At 47.3% G+C, this 26,790-nt stretch overlaps 1 protein-coding gene across 1 annotated transcript in view; it reads right to left on the reverse strand.

Annotated features, from left to right (window-relative positions):
• The window catches only part of SPON1 (spondin 1), a 275,447-nt gene that overhangs the window by 10,409 nt on the left and 238,248 nt on the right, over positions 1-26,790 (reverse strand). Inside the window, exons 7-10 of the mRNA XM_027115305.1 lie at positions 9,709-9,773; positions 1,924-2,125; positions 798-938; positions 271-346 (exon numbers count right to left, since the gene is read on the reverse strand). Coding sequence (XP_026971106.1) covers positions 271-346; positions 798-938; positions 1,924-2,125; positions 9,709-9,773 — 484 coding nt within the window. The remainder of the gene's footprint in view (positions 1-270; positions 347-797; positions 939-1,923; positions 2,126-9,708; positions 9,774-26,790) is intronic.

The following is a 26,790-nucleotide window of genomic DNA, read 5'->3' on the forward strand; positions in this document are numbered from 1 at the left end:
TAGTGTGAGAATCAAAGCAGAGAGTCATCTGCTGCAAATGCCATTTGCCTGATACTAGTGTCATACCTTCACCAATTCCCTTAGACTTTGTGCCTAGCCTTGGCCTTGTTTTGAATTATATTTCAAGCAGAAATCCGCAAAGAAGGGGTTACCAAATCAAAGGATATATTTGTGGCTTTTAAAACATGTTAGCAAATTGCTTTCCCAAAAGGTAGTTTATGTTTAGTTCCCAATTTATGTTGCCACCTGCAACAAAGGAAGATGACTCACCTTCATCTTTCTCTTCTGGAGCCAGGTCTGCTACAATATCGTCAACATTGTCAGGTACAATATTGCACTGTTCCCCCTGCAAAAGGAATTTTACTTGGAGGGCTCACATTAAAGAACGGAATGTGTGGGGGAAAGATGAAAGAGGACATAAAACCAAATGCCCACCCTGTATACAAATCCTAGGCCATGGCGGAGTTCTGGCTCACTTTTACAACCTGACCGGTAAAAGAAATGGCAGTAAAGCCACAACTTCCCACTTCCTGACCCATGACAGACATTAGCAATTGATTATGGCATTCATGATGAAGCCCAGTTACCTAGAGCAAATCATTTGGTTGAGCGTCAAACTGTACCACCATGTTCATTTTGCTCATTTATATCTTATGAATAATTTGCATTCTAGAAACTCTGGTAGGCCCAGGAATTCCACATCCTGAATATGCCAGGGACCGCATGATTCAAGAGCTGAAAGGGGTCTGGTCTCCTGATGGGAAGGGTCTGTGCCAGGGTGAGCTCTAACCCAGTACCTTCCGAGCGATTCTCTCAATGACAACTCTGGCTACTTGAGTGATGGACCCGCCCTCTGGATCGTAAAAAGGACTCTGAGGATGGTCCAGGCTGGTCAGGGGTCGGATTTTCTCCTGGGGAATTGTGGGCTTGTTGGGTGACTGCAGTGGAGAAAACACAGATACAGAGAGTGGGAAATAAAACTGGTTAAAAACCACAAAGATTTGATATATGATCAGAACAAAAACCTTGAAAGGAATTTAACAAGTATAACTGCTATTTATATTTACAGAATTTTATTCATGCCATGTGTTGTGCATGAACATTTGTAGATCTATACTTTCAAATTCTCCCATGTACACAGTAGGATTATGCCCAGATGAAGATGCCGAGTTTTAGAGAGCCATTTCCAGCTAGGAAATTGCTGAACCAGGTTGGTCTGAATCCAGAGTTCTTCCCACTAGACCAGGAGTTGGCAAACTTGTCTGAGGAGGGTCAGATGGTAAATATTTTAGTCTTTGTGGGCCAACTGTGTCTGTTGCAACGACTCAACTCAGTTGTAGTGAGAAAGCAGCCCCAGACGACATGCGGTCGAATACGTGAGGCTGGGTTAGAAAACTCCAGGTTGCCCCCAAACCATAGTTTACCAACGTCTGTTCTAGAATGTTCTACCACTGGTTTTCTGATGATTCCAGATTTCGATGCAGTTGCTGTGCCGACCATATCTGGAAAATATTGATATTCACAGGAGACTCCAAACTTCTTAGCCTGGCCATCCGGAAACCTTCGGAATCTGGCCCAGCTTAACACACGTCAACTTCCTGCAGTTCCCCATTCTCTCTCTCTCTTTTTGCCTCCATGCCTTTTGCCTGCTGTTCCTTAATGTTTATCTCTGAACTGCTCTTCAGCAGAGTCCCTTCCTGTACTCTCCTGACCAGCTGCATGGACACTTCCCGGAGCCCGAGTCACACAGCATGTGAGTATGTGATGATGGGACCGTGCTGGGCTCCCCTACCAGACTGTGAGTTCATCTGGTACAGAGCCTGGGCCAGACTCACCTCCATGGCCAGGGCATCCAGAACAGGGCCAGACAAGGAACAGACGCTCGGGAAGGTTTGTCACTCACCACTCCAGGCGCACACGTACCTCATAGGTCACCCCACTGTCAGTGCCAGCGTCCCAGGGAATCAGGTCCTGCACCACTTTCTGGACCCAGCCGCACTCTTTGGTGCACAGATCCTCTGCGGACAGGCCCACGTTCCAGTCGGGACTGGGGCCCATCATGGTCAGGAAGGACATTAAGTGGCGTGTCCTGTCCACTGAAAATTCAGCCGAGGGTGCTGCTCTCCTGGAAACCAAATACAGAGACCTTTACCTTTGGGGCCCTGGGGGTGCATGCTCTGAGGGACATTTGGCCAGACGATGGCTAAAGGATGAGAGGGAGAGAAAGAAGGGGGATTCTCCCACTCGTCTCTGCCTTTGGCTATTACTGGTTTCTCTCTCCAAGCCCATCCATTGGCCACATGTGGAAACCATATGCTACCACGCTATCCTTTTTTTTTGTGGTACGCGGGCCTCCCACTGTTGTGGCCTCTCCCGTTGCGGAGCACAGGCTCCGGACGCGCAGGCTCAGCGGCCATGGCCCACGGGCCCAGCCGCTCCACGGCGTGTAGGATCTTCCCGGACCGGGGCACGAACCCGTGTCCCCTGCATCGGCAGGCGGACTCTCAACCACCGCGCCACCAGGGAAGCCCACGCTATCCATTTTTAATGTGTCTTCAGCACTTACTGTTATTTTGTGTTTTCTTATTTATTTGTTTAGCTGTTTACTGACTCTCATTTCTCACTGGAGCGTAAGCTCTGGGAAAGCAGGGGTTCTGTTTGCCTTCTTCACGGCTTTATTTCCAGTGCCTGGCACATCGTAGATGCTAAGCCAATGTTTCTGAATAAGCGAATGAACAAATACTACGGGCTACCTGTGCGCCCAGCCGTATCGGAAGTGACAAAACTGCTTAATGATGCCCCAAGCCTTTCCTTATACATTTTCCCAGATGCCTCAGAGCAGACCTGGGGTAAGGATTATTGACTCCAATTTATGGATGATGACACTGAGGCTCAGAAGGGTTATGTGATGTAACTTGTCTAGAGTCACAAAGTGAAGTGGCAGAACGGAGACCACAACCGAAGTCAATCTTAAATTCAAGGTCCAAGTTCTTTTCGTCAGCAGTTTCTAAGTCCCCGCCACCCCCAGCCCCACGTCACTCTCTAGAGCAACACTGTGCCATCAGAGGGATTATCTGCCCAGCCTGCTGCCTCCTGTGCCCCCAGAGGCTGCTCAGAGCAACGCCCCGCCCTGGCAGCAGAGCTCACCCATCGCCTCACAGCTGGTTCCTTGGCCGTTTCCTCCAGTAGGCGAGCAGGGACCCAGCTGTAGAGCCAGACACCTTTGGCTGACGGCCCCCAAGCTGTGAGAGGCAGTTCTTCAACCTCTGTGTCCTCGTGTTGCTAAGACAAGGTCCTAGGAGTGGCCAGAGCTGTATGGGATCAGCGGCGGCAGCCCACTGAGAGGCGTGGTGGGAGAGCTACAGTCAGCCACACCTGGTGGCATACCTGCGTTATTTTATTTTCTCTTCATGATACTCCTGTGGGGGTTAGAATTATCATCTCATTTTGTAAAGAAGAAAGGAAAGCGTATAGAAGTTAATAAACTTTGAGACGCAGCTGGTGAGGCTGAGGCATGAAGACGGCTCTGCCTGACTCTCCGCCCAGGCTGCCCATCATGGGGAATCCTTAGCTGGGGACCAACGCGTCTGTTCAGTCCGGTTGGCAGTTGTTTGGGAGTCTCTGTGCCTGTCTGTTGGGACCAGCTGCTTCCGGCTGCCCTCATCTGTCCCCAGAAAGCGATGACTCCAGGCTTGCTTGGGCCCTGTGGAACTGGGCCCCTTGGGCAGGCCGGATGGGATCGGGCAACAAGCAGAGAAGGCGGGAAGCCTGGGTGTGCACCATCCCATACCACCTCTTAGAGCTGCGTATCCTTGGACAAATGACTAAACCTTTCTGTGCCTCAGTATCCAAATCTACAGAATGGGGATCCCCATAACTCCTACCCCAAAGGGTTACTGTTAGCATTTAATGACAGAACTCGCATCCAGTACTTAGCTCAGTGTCTGGCACCTGACCAGTTATTCTACAGTAAGTCCCCTACATATGAACCTTTAAGTTGCGAACTTTCAAAGATGCGAATGTGCATTCCATTAGCGTCAGGTGTGAGTGAAACTGCAGCTCGCCCTCCGTCTCCTATTGCTGACGATCCTTCAGCTCTGCCATCTCCCACCTCCTCTCCCTCCTCCAGGCAGTAACTCTCCTTGCCAGGCAGTAACTCTCCTTGCCTGTTCACTCGATGCCAGTCCCTGTATGCCAGCTGTTGTACTGTACTACTGTACTTTTCAAGGTACTGTACTATAAGATTAAAAATGCTTTCTTTATTTTTTTGTTTGTTTTTTATGTATTATTTGTCTGAAAACTATTATAAACCTATTACAGTACAGTACTATATAGCCGATTGTGTTAGTTGGGTACCTAGGCTAACTTTGTTGGACTTATGAACAAACTGGACTTTAGAACACAGGAACGGAACTCATTCGTATGTAGGGGACTTACTGTATTACTGTTACTGAGTAAAGCAGCACTGAAGGGTCTTATGGAGATCAGAAAAGAGAGGCAAAGGGAGGGAGGCCTTCCTGAATGCACTTCTCACTTCAGCCTGATGCCAGTGTAGGTTCTGGAACCTGAGTGGAGGAAGAGCCCGGCCTGAACCTGGCTTTGGCATCAGGACCCACGTGCACGTGCATCTGCTGGGAAGGCTCTCCTTCAGTGGCCTTCGAAGTGTGGTCCTTGGACCAGAAACATCGGCGTCCTCTGGGAACTTGTTGGAAATGCAAATTATTGGGCCTCACCCCAGATTTACTTACAGGCTGGGGGTAGGACCCAGCATTTTGTTTTAGTAATCCCTCCAGGTGATTCTAATGTGCCTCATATTTGAGAATCACTGGTCTACTCATCTTCCAAGCCTCAGGTCATGAGTCACCTCATCCAGGAGCCTTTCTGATCCCCTGCACTGAGACCACTGCCTTTGGTCTGTATTTCCACACACTCTGTGTAGGTCTCTGAGCTGTACCCTTCGATTGTAATCTCTTCCTCACTGTTTGGTCTCCCCCACTAGACTAGGAGCCCTTTGAGGGCAAAAACCTGTTTCACAGCCATATCCCAATACCAGGTTTCCAGTGGGCCAGCTGAACAAGTAGATGTAGGATGACTTGAGCTCCACTACTTACTAGATCTTGGGCAAGTAACTCTCACTCATCCTCTTCCAGTCTCAATTTCTTCATCTGACATTACCCTCCTGCCGTGTTGCTGTGAGGCTCAGATGATATGTTAGGAGGCCTTTATAAACTGCTAAAGTCCCACACTTACATAGTCTGCTATTTAGTTAGGTACAAATTGGGGGATTTCATTTCCTTTTCCCATGCATGCAGTTTCTGGCATGTAGGTCATTGCTTTTAGCAGCTTCTTTAAAGACCTGGCTTCTACAACAATTGCAGTCTGGGGAGCTGCGGCATTGCTCACCTAGGGATTAACAGGACACCGTCTGGGGTCTGCCTTCCAGTAACTGCCTGGCAGAGAGCACGGGCGTGTGGGCAGAGCGGGGCTGCTTGGCTCTGGACCCCTCGGGAGTCCAGCAGTGCCTTGGAGGAAGGCTTCTCTTCCGTTGCCATAGAGACCAACCACTACACCTGTTACCTGCCCGTCTCCCTGAGCATATGGTTGTGGGTCTGGTGGTCTTTCATATCCTGTACCCCATGGATGAAGCTATTCATCATGACAACCTAAGAGGACTAAACCAGCTCTACTTGGGAATCCACAGCTGGAGAAACGAAACCAACCCCCATCCAACACACCACCCTGCTACTCTGCCCAGCTGAAGGATGTAACCATCTGAGAACCTCCTGTGTTTTACAAGGCTTACACAAATCATTTTCTGCTAATGCATTTTGGCCAAATCTGTAACCTGAGTGAGGTTATCCCCCAGACCTTGGTAAGTGTTTCAAGGGGTAGAAAATTTGGGGCAGCTGATCCCTGCACAAAACGCCTGACCTTAGGTTGGGTGATATGGTAAATTTGGCTGTAAAAGCCTGGGAACGATTTTATAACATGTTCAGTTACGTGCTGCTCTTCTCGTACCCTTGACTGGAAAATTCATCCTCAGGCCCCCCAGCTTCAGGGGAGGAAATGTTTCCTGCCCTCACCTCTAATTGCTTAGGACCCCTGGTGTACCTTCCCAGAGCATGTTGAACTCACTCTTTCCTTGGAGTTCCTTGTTTAATTTCCATCTTCCCTGTTAGTTTCCAAAAGAACAGGGACCATTTTTGTCCTGTTTACAGCTATATCCCGGTGCCTGGCTTAGAATTTGGCATGCTTTAGATTCTCCTCAAGTATTTGTTGAAATAAATGAGTTAATCTAGGAAATGAATATGGAGCTCTTAACACTTCCTTTGGCCTTCAGACCTAATTTTAAAATTACCTCAAAGTATTTATTACTTCTATAATAAAAATGCTATTTAAAATAATGAAATGGATAAGAATATATGTGAGTTTTCTTTAGGAAATGCTAGCTATGACTGGAATTCTTTAATTTGTCCAAACCATAATAAAAATTCTTATTCATGCCTTTCTTATATGCCATGTCTTCCCATATGAAGTATTTTATTAATTTGATCTTATTTTTCTATCTCGGATTTAAATTTTTATCTCTTTTCTGGCAAAGAGAATTGATCTGGCCATACCATATAACAATGTACTATAACGTATGATAATGAAAATGGTGTAATATCCAGGATAAGATAGAAATAAAGATCAGTGGCACAGGCTGAAGATTCCAGAAACTTTAGATAAGGACTCATATAAAATTGAGGGGGAGAGGAAAGATCATGCAACAAGTGGGGTTGGGCTAACTTAATTGCAGTTTAAAAAAATACGGTATTCACACGTAATATCACACACACTCACACACACACACACATCCCCCCAAACAGGAAAAACTCAGAGTTAAGTAAAAAACAACCAGATCATAGGGAAAAAAAGTCAAGTTTTTTGATCTGTTAGAGAAACGTTAATTTTCTCAGCTTTGAAACAATAAAAGCAATCACAAAAGTAATTGAATTATATACCAACTAAAAACATCTGCATAATGGAAACAACAGTGTTGAATTAGAAAGGAAAAATGACATGTTAGCAAAAATGTATCCCTCTAGTTTGACTGACAAATGTTAATATCTATAGTATGTACAGAGCTAGTCCAAATCTGTAAAAAAAAAAAAAAAACCAACAAAAAACACCACAATCCCAATAGGTAAAGGAAAGTTATGAACAGACAATTCATACCAGAAAAATGAAAACCAAATGAAGACACAGAGATATCTTGTGCCTTTTTCCATTCAGAGAGGCAGCGTGATGTGGGAGAGAACAAAGGGGACTGGAAGAGACAGCTGGATTTGAGCCCTGGTTCAGTCACTTATTAGCTATGTGACAGCAGCTTTGACCTCGTCTCCCTTTACAATTACTAATCTGCAAAATGGGAGCATCCTCAGACCCACCCCAGGGCTTTTAGTGAGGAAATGGCTTATCATCGTGACTGGCACCATAAAAGGACTTGGTAAATGTTGATTTCTTTCTCACTCCGCTTTTCTAAACAAAGCTTTCAAAACACGACGAAAGAAAAGAGGCAATAAAGGATTTTTATGGTCCTTCTAGAGACTTACTATACCATTCTAAGTTACAGATCCACATCTGTGAGACTCAGGTCACTCATATGCTGAGTTCTGTCCCTCTTGTTCGTTTCAAATAATCCTCAATAAAGAGCTTCCAAAGTTGCAGAAACTCAATCTCGACACTAGGCGGTGCTAGAGCCATTCACTAGGCTGAAGTCTGTGTGGCTGGAGGAAGGTTTCAGAGAGGTCTCTGCTTTGGACAACTCTGTTTATAACTTGGAGGCATCTAGGGCTCCGAGTCCATCTGGCCTGTTAGACTTCTGCGTTCTCTAGTCCAAGGCAAGTCTTCCTCTATAGTCCTGGGGACATCAACGGACCTGAGCAGGTTCTACAGGAGACCAGGAGCACCCTGAAACTTCCAGCCCTGATTTGACAGAAAGATGCCTCTGGCCCCCTGGGAACCATGGCTGGGATGATTAAGGGGGCACAGCCCCTCCAGAGGCATGATTTCTGGAAAGGGTGACCATGTCTCTATTTCACCTGCCTCTCATCTGTCTCACAAACAGATCTGTCTCAACAAAGGTTAATTAATCAGAATGGCTGGGAATAATTAAGGAGACTACAGTCCTTTAGAGGATTCATCATAAGGAAAGGAATAAAACTTATTTTTAAAAGTTCCAGTAATTCCTAACAGTCAGACTTAACTGGAGGAACTAACTGAGTGGTGGAAATTCAGCATTGATTTGCAGGAACCCTGGGCATTTTCTACTCAGGCGCCGGAAGAACTTGTGGAGGACGTGGCTTTTGCTCCGAATTTGCCTTTCCTGTCTCTACCTGCACTCTGGGCTTTTGGAGGCACAACTTGATTTATTGAGCTAAACAAGTCAGCAGCTAATTTGTTCATTCATGGCTGTCCTTTGAGAAGTGGTCCTGGGGATAAAGATGGAAGATCATTGAAAAAACAAGTCAGTTTCTCTGGGCAGGACCTCACAAAGTAGGTCACCCTGGCTTTCCACTGGCCTGAGGGAGGCTGGAATCCCATTAACCTCAATAGAGCAGGCTCACAAGGAGGGGCAGGGCTGTTTCTGCAAAACAAAACTTGGCTGCCTGTAGGCTTCCTAATTTGACTTCCTAATGACATTTGGAAGAGGAAAGGGGAGACTGGGGTATGGGAAAACCAAAGGAAAATTCCTTTCCCTTAACAAGCTGGTAGCACTGAGTGGAGAGGCTTTGGGAATTTGGGAAATCTGATTGTTTGCCATGGATGAATTCTGTTCCACTGGGGTCTCAAGATATCTGAGGGATGGGTGAAGGGTGGGAAGGTGTCCCCAAATATTTTTTTCAAATCTTCAGAAAAAAAAAAAAGCTCCATTGATTCTTTCATCCTCTTGGAGGTACTGTCCAGTCTCTCTTCTTTCACATCAAACTTCACAGAAGAGTTGTCTGTACTCACTGACTCCGTAACCTCACTTTCTGTTCACATTTCACCCTGCTGCAGGCTGTTTACCCTCCCCCCATAACTCAGCAGAAAGGATTCCTAATAAGGTCACTGATGATCTTCATGTTGATCAATCCAACTGGCATCGTGCAACTCTGGTCTTCCTTGATCTCTCAGCTGCCCTGGACACAGCTATCCTTCTTGAATGCTTTCTTCCCTTGGCTTCCCTGTTACCAAGCTTCCTTCTCCAATCTCCTTGCTACTCCATTTTGCTTCCTTTGCAGGCAACTCCTCCTCAGCATTAAATGTTGGAGCTCCTAGGGACTCAGTCCCAAGCCCTTGACTCTCATTCTCAAGCTGTCTCTCAACCATGTCCTTGGTGTTGATTGTCTCCCATTCCTTGGTGACCCTCAATTTTATATCTCAGTTTAGAATTCTCCCCCTGATTTTCAAAGCTTTATAGTTAACCGTGTTCTCAACACCTCCAGTGTCTGAGTGGGGTCCTCTGCAATGTTAAAGCCATGGGGGACACAGAGACCAAGCCTGCATTCCCCGAGGAGGTAGGGGCACTTGGTACTGCACGCATGAGCAGTGCACCTCACCTGCTCAGCCACCTGAGAGGCAGTGCTGACTTTTACGACATGACTGGCATGCGGCGGCCAGGAGGCGGGTGGCTCCACGTACAAGGCCAGGCCGGGGGCTGGACAGGGCCCTGTTGCTACTTACACGTTGAGAGGCTGCCAGGCTGGCCACTGAGCTTTAGCTTTGATGACGGTGAGGACCTCATCGCTCTGTAAAAAAGGACCACAGGTATTTAGTGAGGAGAGCTGGGCTCAGGGAGCAGGAGGGTTCTGACATGGTGACGCTGTCCACCCCCCATGCCATTACCTGCTGCTGAGACTCTACCTGCCCCCGGGTGAAGAGCCCTGGAGTCTCGGCAGTCCCAGGAGGTGGGGCTGCGTCCAGGGTGCCTGGTGTGTGCTGGACACCGAGGGGCCCACTGAGCCACACTTAAGGGTTCCAGCGCAGACCCTTCTCCACAGGAGCCAGGCTCTAACTTGCCCTCCCCCTGGGATGGCCAGACCTCCACATCATGTCCAGCCTGGAGGGCAGGTCACGCTGTGTCCAGGCTTCCACTGGGGCCTGCTCCAGCCACACTGCAGCCACCATCTGACCCCAAGGGTTGTCACCCCTGAGGCCTCTCCTGCTGTCGAGACTCACATACTGGATCAGACTCCCTTGGAACAAGGAGGGCAAGATGCAGCCTGGGGCCCACACTCCTGGGCCACTCATGTAATCCTGCTCTAGGTTGCTTTGGACAGTGTGTAGGGCACCCTGGGGACCTATAAGAATTTTTTGAGGAAGAATTTGATAATTAACATTTAGAAGGAAAGCCTTAAGTCACCATCGTGGGGAAAAATCAGAATTTTGTTAATCTTGCTTAACTTTACTTCGAGATTTGTTTGGGTTTTTATTTTCAATTACACATTGGGGCTGAGGGCTACCATAGGCTTTTCAAGGCCTAAGCTTCCACAGGTCCAAATTCACTTTTGGCTGGGGTTTCCCCAGAGTGGATTCAGCTGGTCCTGGAGCTTCCCTTCCCCGGGCCGGGGCCCAGCAGTGCTCAGACACCACTGTCCACGCTGCACGGAAAAGCCCAGGATGTCACCAGCAGGGGCAGCAAGAGCTTTGTTGCCGAATGAACAGGTTTGTTCCCGAAGGGCAGAGACTGGCTTGGATGGCCCACAGCTCTGCCCCAGTCCTTAGACTTGTTCCTGGCAGTAGGTACCTAGCATATATTTGGGATGAATCGATGAACTTCTCCTTAGTTGGTGGGTACCTTGCCCAGAAAATCCCATGCAAGGAGGAGGTCAGAGGTGCCTCCAGGCTCGGGCCGCAAGATTAGAAAAAGCCCCTGGTCTGGAGCACCTCGTCTGCAGCCGGGGAATGGGTTGCTGGAGCAGGGTGGGGAGCTCAGAGGGGACAGGAGCTTAGCCAGATCCTGCTCGGCCTGGGCACCTACTCATGGTCCTGGTGGGGCGAGGGTAGAAGTGAGGCCCACCGAGCACCCCATCCCCCCAGAAGCTCACAGCCTGCTCTGAGCTCAGGCTTCCTTGGGGGTTCCCCCTTTTGGTCACAGGAAAGAATCTGTGGATGCACAGACACCCCCCCCCCACTCACATGTCTGCAGGGAGAGCGTTTCCAAGTCCCAACAGAGCGCTTTACATTTCTCATGGGAGAGTTTTTTATTTGTTGAGACTGTATCCCTGACTCACTCCTAATACGCATCTGCTGAGTGACTGAGAGAAGCTGCCTGACAAGAAGTCACATGTAAGACTCGAGCTGGTCTCCTGTGACCTGAGTTTCCTGTACTTAGCTCATACGTTCCATGTCCCACAACGAGTTCTTCATCTGCCCCTAGAGCACTGCTCTTCCTCAGTGGACCCCGTCGGGCACATCCACCAGCTGCCTGCATTCCTCCATCTCTTACCCCTCACAGCCGCTGGGCCCCAAGATCCACTGCATTCACAGCCTTACTATCTCGAGTCCTTCCACGGTCTCCTCACCAGTGGCCCCGGGCTCTAGTATCTTCTCGCTTTTCCCCAGTCCACCCTTGACATTGCTGCAAACCTGACCATACCTATTGCCCGCCTAAACCCTGCAACAGCTCCCCGCAACTTTCAGGGTGATTTCTTAATCCCTGAGTTTTGCCTACGTGGCCCGCATCAGCTAGCTTTTTTTTTTGATTTTTAATTTCAGAATAATACATGCTTTTTGTGGAAAAATTTAGCATCACAGAAGCACACAATGTAAATGTTGAGCATTCTGCTTTAGCATGCACCCTGGCTTCTCCCACCTCCTTCTCCAGAGTGTTACAGTTCAGTACATATCCTTCCAGACCTTTTACTATACTTAGGTATTATGTGTGTGTGTGCACATACATTATATAGAGCTTTTCCCACAAAAATTGCATCGTATTGAATATCTTATTCTGCACCACGATTTTTACATTTTCCCCTTACTATCATATCATGGGAAACTTTCCATGTCAGTACCTATGGCAATATAACTCCCCTTTTCTTGATTTTTAAAGTGTTAGAGATCTTCAAATTAGGGTAAGCCAGGTCAAGACTTAGAAAAAAAGAAATCCAAGTATGAGATCCAAGTAATGAGGTACTGTCTGAAGACAGTCCTTTTGCCCTTGAAGAAATACTTTACTAAAAAATAAAATCAATGTGGGTGGAGTTAAGGGGGCCACCAAGTTAGCTGGCCCTGCAGATGCACCTTGTATTACAATTAAATCTTGGTTTTCAAGTCCCAACTAATGACACTGATTTTGCTTTTGCAGCATATAACTCAACAGAAATTGTTGGGGCCCTCCACTAGTATTTGTGGTGCTGGCATTCCATCTGTATTTTTTAGAGCCATGGAGGCTCCAAGGATGGTGGTTCCACGTCTGCAGGCACTAGAACAACTTCTTCCTGTAAACTGTTTCATCTCAAGGTTACGCACCATCTGCATGATCAACAGTTCCTTGTTGTGATCTTTTATGTTAGCCAATGAAATAACACAGGAACATTCTGGAAAATATATTTAAAAAACTAAATATTTTTCTTGAAGCATCAAAATTCTCTAGTAGAACCAAAGCTCTATAGGATTGGAGAGGGTCTGGCTTGTTCATGGCCATATCCAAGTGCCGTGGATACTCAGTAAATTGGTGAAAAAGCAAAGCCACACCATTTGTTGATGTATGTGTAGAATTCCATAGCATGCATGTTCTCTTATTTAACTGGCATTATTGCTGGATATTTAATTGTTGATATAAATGATGCTATAATGAACACTTGTGTACATATTTCTTTGTTTACACGTTCCCGTGTCATAGACTTCCAGGAATGATCAAACGATGAAGCAAATTGACAATTTTGGTAGTGCCTACCAAATTGTCCTCCAAATGTCTGTACCAATTGATACTTCAGCAAGAATGTGTATGTGCCTATGTCTTTACAACTTTGGGCACACTGGATACTATCAATCTTTTTCGTCTTTACTAATCCAGCAGGCAGGAAAGTAGCATGGTTGAGAGCATAAGCCCTAGAGTCATACCTGATTTCAAATCCTGACTGCACCGTGACTAGCTCTGTGTCCTTTGGCAAGTCTCTGACTTCCCTTAGCTTTTTCACCTCTGAAATAGGGTTAAAAAGTATATCTACCACATGGTGTTATTAGGGGGACAAAATGACATAATTCAAGTAACGTGCTAAGAACCGTGCCTGTATCAGCATCAATACTAGCTACTACTCTTATTCTTATTCACGTTCAGGCCAAGATGGGATTTGTACTGCCTGAGTACAGAGAATGGAGCACACAGTGGCATCAACAAAGCCACAAGGCCTCAGGAGAACGTCCCCTTATTTAAAGGCTAATGTAGCCGGGTGAGCTTTGGATGGGGGCACGGGGGCTCCAGGTACTTCACATTCTGAAGACTGAAGAATTTAAATTCACAGTAAGCAACCCAACCTTCAGACTTAAATGAAAATCTGTTTTAACAAGTCTCTAAAGCCCAGAAAGGATCTTTCAAGATCCTTAAAGCCCTTATCCATCCATCTCCCATAGGACTGTTTTCAAAGTATTTCAGGGCACTCAGTTCACGCCTCGTTCGCATGACGTTAGCACTTTCCCAGAGATATGCCAATTAAAATAAAAAACCTCCAAGAAACTACAGGGTACTCATGTCCGTCTTCCCGGGGATGAGTTCTTCCAGTTGGCTTTTGGTAAACATATTGTGAAGATGTTACAACTGTACTCAGACTTCCTCAGGTAGCAAATGAAAATTGCACGGCCTACTAAATCAGGCCATGGGCTGAGGTCAGGTCCAGAGGAAGGAGGACTCCTGTGGAGTGGAAACAAGTCTGGGACAGGTCAGGGGCAGAAATCACATGGATATCAGGAGATGTCACGTCTAAGCAGAGCAGAGGGGCAGAATGTGAGTCTGGGGGGCCGGGTGAGGGCTGGTGTCTGAACATCCTTACCCCACACTGACCCTCCCATGCCCCCCCAGAGCCAGCTCCCAAGGCAGGAGAGCTCCGGCATCTCATCTGTGCTCACGGCAACAGGCAGTCTGTCCCCTCCTCCCTGCCTTGCTTCTCGCCTCTTCTCTGTTCCTGCACCTTCCTGGCTCCTGAGCTTTCGCCTTTGTCTCGCAGTCCTGAACCACAACCTGTTTCTTCATCCGAAGGCCCCTTTTGCTCCGCGTGGCACTGAAGCTGAGCTTCCTCACCATAGCACGTCCTGCCCCAGACCAGCAGTCTGGGAGTCAGCCCAGCCAACTTGCCTCCTGCCCCCCAAGGAGAGAAATGAGATGCAATCCATGAGGGGAAGGAATCAAAACAAGTTGAAACAACAGCAGCAACAATCCACTGTTTTCATGTGCTGGGCACCTTGCTAATTACCTTATATATAGTATCTGATTAAATCCTTACGAGGCGTCTGAAAGGTCGGTATATACTTTTTAATCCTCAGCAATACATTTCTTTGGTGAAATTAGTTACACTGTTAGTCAAACGGCATTTCTAGAGTTTAAACCTCAGTCTGGAGACCACGTTTGTCAGCCTGTGAACCCAGGTGGAGGGTGCTGGGAGGGTAAGCCGTGGGGCAGGAGGGAGGGGTCTCCTGAAAGGTTGGGCCCCACCCCTCCCCAACGCGTGCTTCCGCTGTCCTTCAGGGCGTGTCCTAGCCTACCCTGAGTTCTGAATATTACAGCCATGCCGGGGGGATTATCATACAGTGTTCACGATACTGCTAATGGTAATGCTGTCCTGAGAACTGGTTTTGATAAAGAGGGGGGAGCACAGGGTCCTTGAATTGGAGAGAAACTGCTGCTACTAAAGAGAAGGCAAGCCGATGACACTAAATGCAGGGGCAGTGATCCATGTGTGTGCACACAGAGACCCCCCACCCCACCGTGCATCTCCCCATTTATCAGCTTGTTTCTCAGGAAAACCTTGGGAATAGCTGCCATTTCGTTTTGCAGATGAGGAAACTGAGGGTCAAAGAGGTCAAGTGCCTTGTGAAGACTGCGCAGTAACCATGGTTCCAATACAGATGTGTCTGACCCCAGAGCTCATGCTCTTTCCACTTTCCCTGACGATTCTTCTTCTCCATCTCCCTCTTGTCCCTCCCCTATTTTGCTAGTTTTTCAGCAAGACCACGGCTGCCCCTGGCTGACAGTTTTCTCCAAGGAGCCCTTGCTTTGAGGCACAGGGTCACCCGATTCCCTCTGGAAGGGCAGCACCTGTCATCCTGTGTAAAGACCCCAGTGAGCAGTGTCTGGTTCCATTATTTGCTCCTACCGTTTCCCAGAATTCCCACTGACCACCCATAAAAAATATCAGCCCTGATGGCTTCCACCTCGGAAGGGGACTTTTTCATCCCTCGGTGAGTGTCCTGGTGATGAGCAGCAGGAAATGAGACACTTTATGAGGCGATGATGGAGGTTAAGCATCTTTAACATCAATTGTGCCCAGGATGCCTCCCCTCATTTCAACAGCCTCTGGTCAGAAATAAAAACAGCTCACATTTGGTGGTGCTCTACAGTTTGCCCGTGGTCTCAAGTGGGCTGCACCGTAGCCCTCTGAGGCAGGGAGCAAATGGTCCTCCTTTCCCAGACGTAGTAACTGAGACTCACCTCTCTCTGTGCCAATGGTCAGCGCCCAGCTCTTAGCTTCCGGACCATTTAATGCAGCTGGTCACTCCCTCTGCCTTGAATCACTTTCCGCCTGGCTCTGGCACTCGCCGCCTCTTAATTTTCTCCTCACCTCATTCTTCTTCGGTCTCCCTTGCTGACCCACTTCATCTTCCTCCAAACATTGGAGTGCCCCTGTACGCAAGCCCTTGGTGCTCTGCTCTTTTCTATTCACACTGCCTTGGCGATTTCCTCTTGTCCCATGCCTTAAAATACAAGCTGCGCATACACCGATGACTCCTAAATTGTCATCTTCACCTCAAGCCCGCCTCTGAACTCCAGCCTGTACGTTAACGGTCTTAACACTTTCATCTGGATGTTGAATTGGTATCTCAAACTCAACATGTCTGAAACCAAACTCCTGATCGTCTCCTCCCCAAACCTGGCCTCTCTCATTCTTCCCACTCCATGAAATGGCCATGCTGTCCTTCTGGTTTCTCATCCTTGATGTTTCTCTCTCTCATACTCCACCTCGGATCCTTCAGCACATCTATCAACTCCACTTCTAAAATGTATTTATGAGCCAACCACTGTCTGTCACCATCATTAGAACAGGGCCTGAACTGTATCCTCCCTGTGTCTTCAGCACCATCTTGGTCCAAGCCACCATCATCGTTTGCCTAGATTATTGCAACTGCTTCCTGGCCGGTCTCTCTGCCTCTTCCCTCGCCCTCCTCCAGGCTCCTTCTCACACAGCAGCCACATCGTGCCATCCCTCTGGTCAAAATCCTCTAATGGCATCACACCGCACAGCCAATGGGGACCTCGCCATGGCCCCCTTGGCCCTTCATGATCTGCTCTGCCCCCCGTTACCTCACTAGCTTCATCCCTAACTTCTCTCCCCCTTGCTCACTTTGCTCCCAGCCGCCCTGGATGTCTTCTCCTCAGACGTGCCAGGCACACTTAGCACTTGCTGCCCCCTGAGCCTGGGGTGCTGTCCTCCCAGACACCAGAGCATGCATTCCTCTGTCTCCTCCAGGTCTTTGCTCAAATGTCACCTGCTCAGTGAGGCCTCTGCTGACCACACTGTGCAAAAGAGCAATTCCCTGCCCCTTCCTCGACCTGGCACACCCGCACTACTTTATCTGGTTATCGTTTCCCCGTAACATTTGTCCCCATCCGACATACTATGTACTTTGCTTTCTTTTTATCATTGATCTCCCCCTGCTGGAATAGGCATTCCACGCGGGCAAAGGCTTTTGTCTGTTTTGCTCACTCACCGCTGTACTATCAGTGTTTAGAACGTGCTTGATCGATCTTTGCTGTTTGAATGACAGGCTGTGCTGAGGAAGGGGCTGGCGTCCTTCTGAGCCCCAGGCCACCAGGACTCCACAGCGCAGGATGGAGCCACAGCTGGGTAAAGTGACACTGATGGACCTGCGCGCTGAGCTGGCGGGCACTGGAAGAGCCAGTGGAGAGTGCCAGCCAGAGAACTCTGCTAGACCTGCCTGATAGTAGAAGGAGGGGGAAGGGACAGGACGCGGAGGCCACCTTAGGAACCATGGGGAGGCTCACAGGCTCTGAGCCTGCCTCCGATGGACACCCCAGTGACCTGGGCTGGCTGTTTATAAGTGCCTATGCCCCACCTTGCTCCTAGGAAGCAGATGCCATCACAAGTGGCCGTCTGATCAGCTATTTCAAAGCCAGAGAGCGTATCTGAAGCCCATTAACAGATCCACAAGAAGACGATGTGGTTTCACAGAAGCATTTCAAATTCAATTTCTTTTTATTTCTTTTCAAACACAGCCTGTAATCCTGATGGGAAAATTGCATAATGCCCGTAGATAATTTTCCCGTGAGATGGTTTTGTGAAAGCAGCTTGACGTTTCTGAAGCTGGAGAGGAAGAGGGCGCATCAGAGCCGCCTGGGCCTGCCCTGCTGCCCCTGCACCCACACTTGTCTCTGGCAGGTGGAGAGCTCTGAGACGGGCATCATGCCATGACCTCACAGAGAGGGCCAGCCTTCTGTGTGCCTCTGTTACCCCAGGCATTGGTTTAGCTCGTTTGGTAACCAGCGTGCCAATCCTGGGCTTAACCTCATTTTCTGGACTTCCATCGTATCCTTCAGAATGCTTATGGAAGTCTGCGCCTCTTCGGAGTCAAACAGGGAGCTGAAGGGGTGGATGGGGCACGTCTCTGCTTCCCAGCCCAGCCCCTCATGACCCGATCTTCCCACGCTCTCCTCCCCACCTTCTGCCCTATCTCCAGCAATCAGAAAGACGTCAGTGCTGGGGTCAGAGCAGAGAAGTAAAAGAGGGGCCAGGCCAGGCGAGATTCTGACATCACACAGGAGAGGGCACGCTAAGCCGGGCTGTCTGCCTCCCAACAGGCGAGGGCTGCAAGGAAGCCCAGCCGGAGCCAGGGAGGGAGGATGAGCCAGGCCAGGTCTGGCTGAAGGTGCCTGCAAGGCAACCTGTAGGGGCAGCACCCCTAACCCTGCCCCTTGGGAGCATCTCTGGGGGTCTTTTTTTTTTTTTTTTTTAAGCTTATTTATTTATTTATTTTTGGCTGCGTTGGGTCTTTGTTGCTGCGCGCAGGCTTTCTCTAGTTGCGGTGAGCGGGGTCTGCTCTTCTTTGCGGTGGCTTCTCTTGTTGCGGAGCACAGGCTCTAGGCATGTGGGCTTCCGTAGTTGTGGCACGTGGGCCCAGTAGTTGTGGCGCACGGGCTCCAGAGCGCAGGCTCAGTAGTTGTGGTGCACGGGCTTAGTTGCTCCGTGGCACGTGGGATCTTCCCGGACCAGGGCTTGAACCTGTGTACCCTGCGTTGGCAGGCAGATTCTTAACCACTGCGCCACCAGGGAAGCCCATCTCTGGGGGTCTTAAAGGCGCAGCATTCGACACCCCTTACCCCTCTTCCCTGTCTCCCCCTCCCCACCTTCCTGTGAGGGCAGATCCCATCCAGTCCTGGAAGCCATTGTTAGGGCAGGGGTTGGACTGTGTCCCCCCTGTCTCGCCAGCACTGGCCTGGTCTGGGGAGGTATACAGGGAATGATTAAGGAATGAATCATGGGTTAGTTAATTAAAGAATGAATTCATGACAAGCTGGAGGAAGCCTCTGGCCTTCACTGCCCTCCCAGGGAGTCTTAGGGGAACTCTTGCGAGTGCTACGGGACTCAGATGCTGCTGAAGCGCCTGTGAGTAGCAGTGTGAGGACCTGATTTACGTGTTTAGAGGGTTCTGCTGACTGCAGTGGGGGAGTAAAGTGCAGGAGGGCAGGGGGAAGCGGGAGACCAGACACTGGACCACGAGAGAGCAATGGAGCGGGTGGGAAGATGTCGGACGCAAGACATTATTTTAAAGGGAGAAGCAACAGGATCTTCTGATGGATTGAATGTGGGGTGTAAAACAAAGAGGGGTCAAGGATGACTCTGAGGGGAGGTGTCGTATAGGCAGTTGGATAGATGAGACTGGAGTTCAAGGGAAAAGTCCAGGCAGGAGATAAATTTGAAGGTCATTGGTGTATAGGTGCTAGTTAAGCCACGAGGCGGAGTACCTGGGCAGTGAGTGGAGACAGACAAGAGGGTGGGGGAGAGGGAACAGCCAGCGAGACAGGAGGACGCTAGCACCTGCCCCCAGGACCTCTTCAGAGCCCCTGTGCTGCCCCACTGTCCCCTGCTGCGCCCCCCTCCATCCACACGGTCCCCTGCTGTCCCCATTGTCCCTGTCTGTTCCCACTGTCCCCCCTCATTGCCTGTACAGCCCCCGACTGCTACCAGCCCTGCTACTTGCTCACTGCTGCCAGCACTGCCCTGCTGGTCACTGCTGAAAATTCAACTGAAACTGGTTTAGGAAGGACAAGAAAGCAAGGTGGTGGAGCCAGCAAGCCCAGACAGCTATTTCTGAGGAGTCGGCTGGGAAGGGGAGTCGAGAAAAATACCAGCGGCAGGAAGGACATGCGACTGTTTCTTAGAAGATGAGCGACATTAGGGCGAGTTTGTTTGGAGAAAGGTATAAACCAGTAAAGAAGGAGAAATTGCTGTTGCAGGAGAGAAAGGAGGTGCGCTTGCAGGACTAAGGTCCTTGAAAAGATGGGAAGAGGTGAGATCCAGACCCACGATGGAGGGAGGGCAAGAGGACGGAAGAGGAAGGCAGAGGACAGTAGCTACTGATGCTCAATTACAGGCATTGCTGGGCCCACGTGAGGATCCATTCATCCAGCAAATAACAACTGAGCCCCTACTCTGTGCCAGGCGTGGCTCTGAGTGCTGGAGATAGAGCCCTGAACAAAAGAGACACCAATCAATCCCTGTCCTCGTGGAGTTTTCCTCTTAGAGCAGGAGGCAGACCGAAACAAAGGAACGGTGACGGGTGTGCAAGACTTGAGTGGGTCTCTGGGGAAAACAATGTGGGGGGGTGGGGGGCGGTGAGAGAGGGGCCAGAGTCGGATGGGGAGGGATGTGGCAATTTCCAATAGAAGTATAAGTGCTAGTGCATATGTAAAGGACCAGGAAAGAATTCTAATAAGATGAAAATATACCTTACATACTCAAGTAAGGTCTTCAAAATTTAAAAAATAACGTAACCATATTATAGGAAGTTAGAGAGAGACAGAGAGAGACAAGCAAAAAAGAAATACCCATAATCCCACCATCCTAACCCAGCAGCTGTCATCAATTAGTATGTTTATTTCTACATTTGTGTGTCTTCATCACATAGTTGAGATCATAGCTTACACACAAACACACACACACACACACATTTTCTTTATCCCTGCCATTTCCTTGTAACAAGGGAGCTAGACTATTATACAAACAGATTATTAAACAAACCATTCCGTACCTTGCTTTCTAATTTAGTTATGTTTTAGAGATAATCTCATTACTGATATAGCTCTTTTAATGATGAACCCAAAGACCACACAGCAATATAAAAGTACACATGTATATACTTTTGTATCTTTATTTTTTACATTCCTATATAATCTTTTGGGCTCATCATCTATTTGTATAATAATCTAGCCATCACGTTACAAAGAAATGGTAGAGATAAAGAAAATGTGTATGCGTGTGCGTGTGTGCTTTTATTTCTATTTGCCTGAAGTGTCTCTGGAAGGAACATAAGAACTTCACAAAGACGGGGTGCCTCGGGGGAGAGGAACTGGGCAACCAGGGAGCAAAGAAAACAAGACTTTTCACTGTATAACTCTACATTGCTTTTGAATTTTGAGCCATGCAAATATATTGCCATTAAAAAAAATGGGAAGAAAAAGCCACTCCAAGGCTGTTCCCCATGGTTTTCTCATCTGGAGAAATATCCATGAAGGCTTTGGAGGAAGTGTTTGTGAGGCCTGCACTGTGGGCGAAGAGGGGCAGAGCAAACAGCTAGAGGTAATGGGCTGGGAGCCAGAGCAGCGGCTGAAAAGGTGGGGAGAAGGGACAGAAGCCCAGGGGCAGAATTGATAAGACATCTGATGGATTCTTTACTTGACAATTTTAAAGCCTGTTAGGCTTCGTTAGGTTTTATTTTCTTTGAAATAAAAGCCGTTTCAAAAAGAAACCAGAACTCCTCTGCACACCAGCATCCCCTTCCTCCTTCTCTCTTTTCCCCAAAGAAGCTTCTGACCCAGGTATTCTACTGTCAGCCTGTTTTGCTGGGTCCTTATATATAATAACATTTCGCTTCATCATCTCCCTCCATCCACTGATTTCCATAAAAAGCTTTCAAATTATTAAGTAATGAGGCTCTAAATGACCTGGACGAGGGAGAAGTAAGCAGGCCTCAAGGTGCTCAGCACGTTAGCATCAAATAAGGTTCCAGAAGTGCTGCTTTCTTCAATGGTGCCATTTAAATGCAAAGGAACCGCTTAATAAACTGTAAAAGCTTAACTCTTCTCATTCCTGAGACTCCCAGATACCCACGGAGGTTTGGGGAGAGACTGGGAAGGGAGAAGGAGAAATTGTGTGTCCAGATGACCCTGAAGAGGTGTCCCTACCAGGAAGTTAAGGTCACACACACACAGGCTGGTCTCTTGCCAGGCTTCCCCTGGTAACAGAAGGCCCCCTGACTGCGAAACTCCCCTTCTAGTTATTATTGTGGCATCACGGAGCAGGGGATAAAGAGTGGTGTGCTGGAATAAGGCAGACCCAAGTTCAAATCTTGACTCTGTCATTTATGTGCTGTGTATGTTTGGGGAAGTCACTCATCCTTTCTGAGCAGATTCCTCAGTGTGTAAAACATGTATTTATGGAGCTTCTTCTAAGGTCAGAGACTGTGCTAGGCAAAGGGCATAGGGCAGTGAGTGGACAAGGTGACATGGCCTCAGCTCTTGTGCGGTATGTCCACTAGCGGGTGTGGAGGATGACAGGAGTGGACCCATTTAAAATACAGCCATTCCAGGGAATTCCCTGGCGGTCCAGTGACTGAGCTTCCACTGCAGGAGGCGTGGGTTTGATCACTGGTCAGGGAACTAAGATCCCGCAAGCCATGCCGTGTGGCCAAAAATTAAAAAAAAAAAAACACAAAAAAACAGCCATTTCAGAGGAACTGTCCTGCACGTCTTATGTCTCAACCTCTGAACTGGACCAAACCGCCCTGCCTACATTCCAAGAAGTCAGCAAGAATGAGACTCTCCTGTTGAAAGGCCTCGTTCATTTTTACCTAGTGACACTTCACCTGAACTAGGAATCTAGCTTTGCTTGTCAGCCCCAATGAACTCTTCTTAAAAACAACTTACCTCTTCTTCTTTTGTCCTGTAAAAACCCTGATTCTCTCGCATGTAATCAGGACACAATTGGGGTTTCTACCTGAACCTGTGTACCCCAAATTACAATTCTTTAATCCTAAATAAATGCTCTGCCTCTTGAACCGGTTTCTTGTTTTTGAGGTTGACACTGGGCACGGGGCATAGGGCAGCAGACACAGCAACACAGTCCCTGCTCTTGTGGGGCGTGTCCTCTAGTGGGTTACTAATAACACGTGAGGAATGAACGAGATAAATGTAAGTGAAGGGCCAGGTGAATGGAAAGGAAAAGGGAAGCTGTGATTACTTAGTTATATTCGAATGTCCCCACCCCCCTTCTTTCAGTGTAATCTCCCACTTCTGCCTGACCTACCTTTCAGCCTAATCTCCTAGATCCCTGCCATGCCCAGGGACTTCTCAAGACTTTCGAGTCCCTTTGCCTGGAATGTCCTTATCCCAGCCCCCTGAAGTAACTCCTCCTTGGAAAAGCCTTCCTTCCTTTTTTGAATAGAAATTTATATATTTAAAGTGTACAACATGACATTTGTACATAGTAAAACAAGATATACATAGTAAAACGATCACTACAGTTAAGCTAATTAACATATCCATCTCCTCACATAGATGCCTTTCTTCTTTGTCATGAAAGCACCTGGAATCTACTCTCTTAGCAAATTTCCATTATACAAAACAGTACTGTTAACAACAGTCATCGTGTGGTACATTAGACCTCTAGATTTATTCATGCTACCCATTTATACATCCAACTGCAACTCTGTGCCCTTGGACCAACATCTCCCCATTTCCCCACCTCCCTGTCTCTGGTAATGCCTTCTTGATGGCCCAAGGTTCTCAGACTATCCTCTTTCATGACTTCAATCATGTTGCATGATTTGGCCGCCTGGCTTGCAGGATCTTAGTTGTCTGACCAAAGATCGAACCCGTGCCCCCTGCAGTGGAAGCGTGGAGTCTTAACCACTGGACCACGAGGAAAGTCCCCATGTTGCATGATTACCTGCTCACTTCGTTTGTTCACTTATGTGTCTTTTCCTCCAGAAGGTGTCTAGTAAAGCACCCATCTTATAGTAGATGCTTGATGAAATATACTGAAGGGATGTTCAGTAAATCGAAGTGTTTATTCCCAAATGTTACGTGTGAATTATGAGAAGATCTGGAAATTATTACTGCCCCCTAAAGAAGCATTCATAGAACTTTGTGATTTTCACGCCATGGACATATTACAGGTTTACACAGTAATTCGCAGCAGAGGTAAGTGGACGCCTCCTGATGCTTTTCTTTCTCAGAGTGAGGTCTGAGGAGCCCTAGGGTCTGTGAAGACATTGTTAGGGTCTCTTAGTTCTCTGTGAGATTGTAAACATTTTATATTTTTATGACAATTTTAAAAATCAATTTAAGCGTATTATAGATGACCTTGAAGATCTTATAATCGAGCACCGCCAGGCAATTTCAGTGGCCGGGATGCATTTGTGTTTACATCCTATTGCTGCTCTCTACAACTTTACTGTGCGCTAGTGTGGTGGACTGTCTTTCTCTGCCCAGATCCCTCTTCGGCTGCTGAAAAAGATGCTAAAAGTTGGCCCTTAGCTGTCAGTTCTTTTGGGGGGATTGTGCTGCCTGGATAAAACCACCGCATGTGATGTTGGCAGATGCCTTCTTTGGGCCTGCAACCAGCTCAACTTCTCCCTCTGTCTGTTTCTCCTTCCTCCTGCTTCGTTCCACAGGAGTGGCTCCCGAGAGCATTCCCCAATTACTTTGGCTAATCTTGACTCAGTCGACTGCCCAGAGACCTCAGCTGCTATAGTTAGTGGATAGAAAGAGAGGCAGAGTTAACAAATCAATGACATTCTCACCAGGTAAAGCCCAAATGCTATGTGTGATGTCGGTGGATGGAAGAACAGTGGGAGAAGTGAGTGAGGCCAAAGGACCACGGTGCATGGCCTCACGAAACCCTGAAGGACCACGGCAGGGCAGTCAGCATCAAATCTAGATTGTGAACAGTCATTTAATTTCAGCAAAACAGTATCACCCACCACATTAAAGCAATGCTCCTAATTAGCATTTTAAAAGGTTTGTAGTTTTATTTCTGTTATTATTATCGTTAGTTTGCTTTTATGGTCACGGGAGAGCTATAAGCATAAGGAGTTAATATCTAGTTATCTTTTCACATATTTAAACAATAATATGATGAAAATAATTATAATTCAACCCTGAGGGTTTGTGAGCTTATTATATGTGCTCTTTAAAAGAGGTCCATACACTACTCCAGTTTGGGAATTATTCAGTTTTGCAACAGCATGGTATGAAGAGCTTGGGTTTTGAAGGCTCTGTGGCTTAACTGTGCAACCCCAGACATGTTACTTAATTCTGTGAGCCTTAATTTTCTCATCTGTAAAATGGGCTAATGAGATCAACTTTATAGGCTTGTTGCAAGATATAAATGTGCTATCACTGAATGTGGAATGCTTGCACAATTCCTGACACACAGTAAATGCTCAATAAAAAGCAGCAGGCAGGAAAGGCCTAACAGTAAAGAATGCACCTCTTTCCAAGCCCTTTCCAACCTGGAAAAACTCTTGCTGTCTGCCTCCATCCCTGCAAGACAGCTGGAGGATCTGGTTTTAGGTAAGTGACTTCCAATAGGGAGTCAGAGTTAAATTTGCTTAAAAGCTAGCAAGCAAACAAACACTAAAGCCCCAAGGCCTTCAAGTAAAAGGTTAAAAATAAAAAACTAAGAAGAGCTATGGCCTAAATTGAAATTCAGAGAATTTTACATTCAAGGACCACTTAATTGATGAAATAAATATTCCTGTGGTAGGCTAAATAATGGCCCCCAAAGATCCCCACGTTCCTGTGAATGATACCCGGAAACCTGTGAATGCTGCTTTTTATGTCCAAAAGAACTTCACAGGTGTGATTAAGTTAATGATCATGAGATGGGGAGATTATCCTGGATTTTCTGGGTGGGCCCTAAATCTAAGTGTCCTTATTAGAGGGAAGCACAGGGAGATTTGACTACAGAAGACGAGGTGGCAATGTGAGGACAGAAGCAGCGACGGGAGTGATGTGGCCACAAGCCAAGGAATCAGCAGCCACTGACGTCCTAGAAGGGATGAAAAGTCTCCTGGAACCTCCTGAAGGAGCTAGCCTGGCCAACACCTTGATTTTAACCCTGTAAGCCTCATTTTGGACTTCTGCCCTCCAGAACTGGAAGAGAATAAATTTGTGTTGTCTTAAGCCACTAAATCTGTGGTAATTTGTTATAACAGCAATCAGAACTAATACAATCCTATGGGCCCTACTTGCCCTTTCAATTAGTGAATCTAGTGAAAATGAAATAACTAAGACCAGTCGTTGGATGGGAGGAGTGGAGGGGCATAGCTGTTGGATTCTGAAGAGCTGATCTGAATCCTGTCTCTCCACATTCTGGCTGTGTGACCTCAGGCCCGTCAGTTAGGTTTTCTGAGCCTCACTTTCCTCCTCTGTAAAATGGGACTAATGGTAACTCATGTTGTGAAGATTAAATATTTATTAACCATAAAACCATGTGAACAATTTTCATTATTATTATTACCGTTTCAAAAAAAAAAAAGTCCAAAATGAAGATTGTAATCAAGATTCCACCTCTTAGGAAGATGGCCTAATGAAGCCTAAAATGTATATCTACGGAGACCCCGTGCACGTTGGATTTAGGCCTGGTTTTGGAGCACAGTGCTGAAAAACTCAGTTTTTAGACCCCTGTCTGTAGTTCCTGCTGCACTTCACCCACAGCCCACCTGCAATTCCTTACTTTTGCAACCCAGGCTGTGTGTGGAGAGAATGCCACTTAGACTTCTCTCTGATGTGATGCTTTCTTTAAAAAGAAAATATCAATAATCCAATCATCTCTAACTATTGGGCAATTTTTCTGTAGTTTTCGTTTCCTGAAGGATAAATCATGGAAATAATCCATGCTTGAAGCTATAACAATAAAAACAACTATTATTTTTCAAACTCAAGACCATTCGCATGTATCCAGTCTATCTTCCAATCTCCCAAAGCAAAAGGGAGAAAATAAATAGCTGAGCAGTTTGAAGTTGGAGCCTATCAACAATTTTTCTTTTCCCCATTTGTATTCAGTTGAGCATTTCCTTACTCAGGTAGTAAGAAAAGAATTGCTGTTTTGATTGAAACTATGTGTAGTTTTGATATAAAAAAAACTTTATGATTGATTTTTCCATATTACAAAAGTGTGTTCATTGTAGATCATTTACAAAATAGAGACGGGGAAAAAAGAATAAAAACAACCTGTAATCCCACCACCCACAGATAACCACTGCTACTTTTTCCATTTTAAGCCGATAAAAAAACCCACTTCAGTGTACCTG

The sequence above is a fragment of the Aethalodelphis obliquidens genome, unplaced genomic scaffold (assembly GCF_003676395.1).
Source record: "Aethalodelphis obliquidens isolate GAN/ISIS:26980383/991018 unplaced genomic scaffold, ASM367639v1 scaffold14, whole genome shotgun sequence".
In the NCBI taxonomy this organism is placed as follows: Eukaryota; Metazoa; Chordata; class Mammalia; order Artiodactyla; family Delphinidae; genus Aethalodelphis; species Aethalodelphis obliquidens.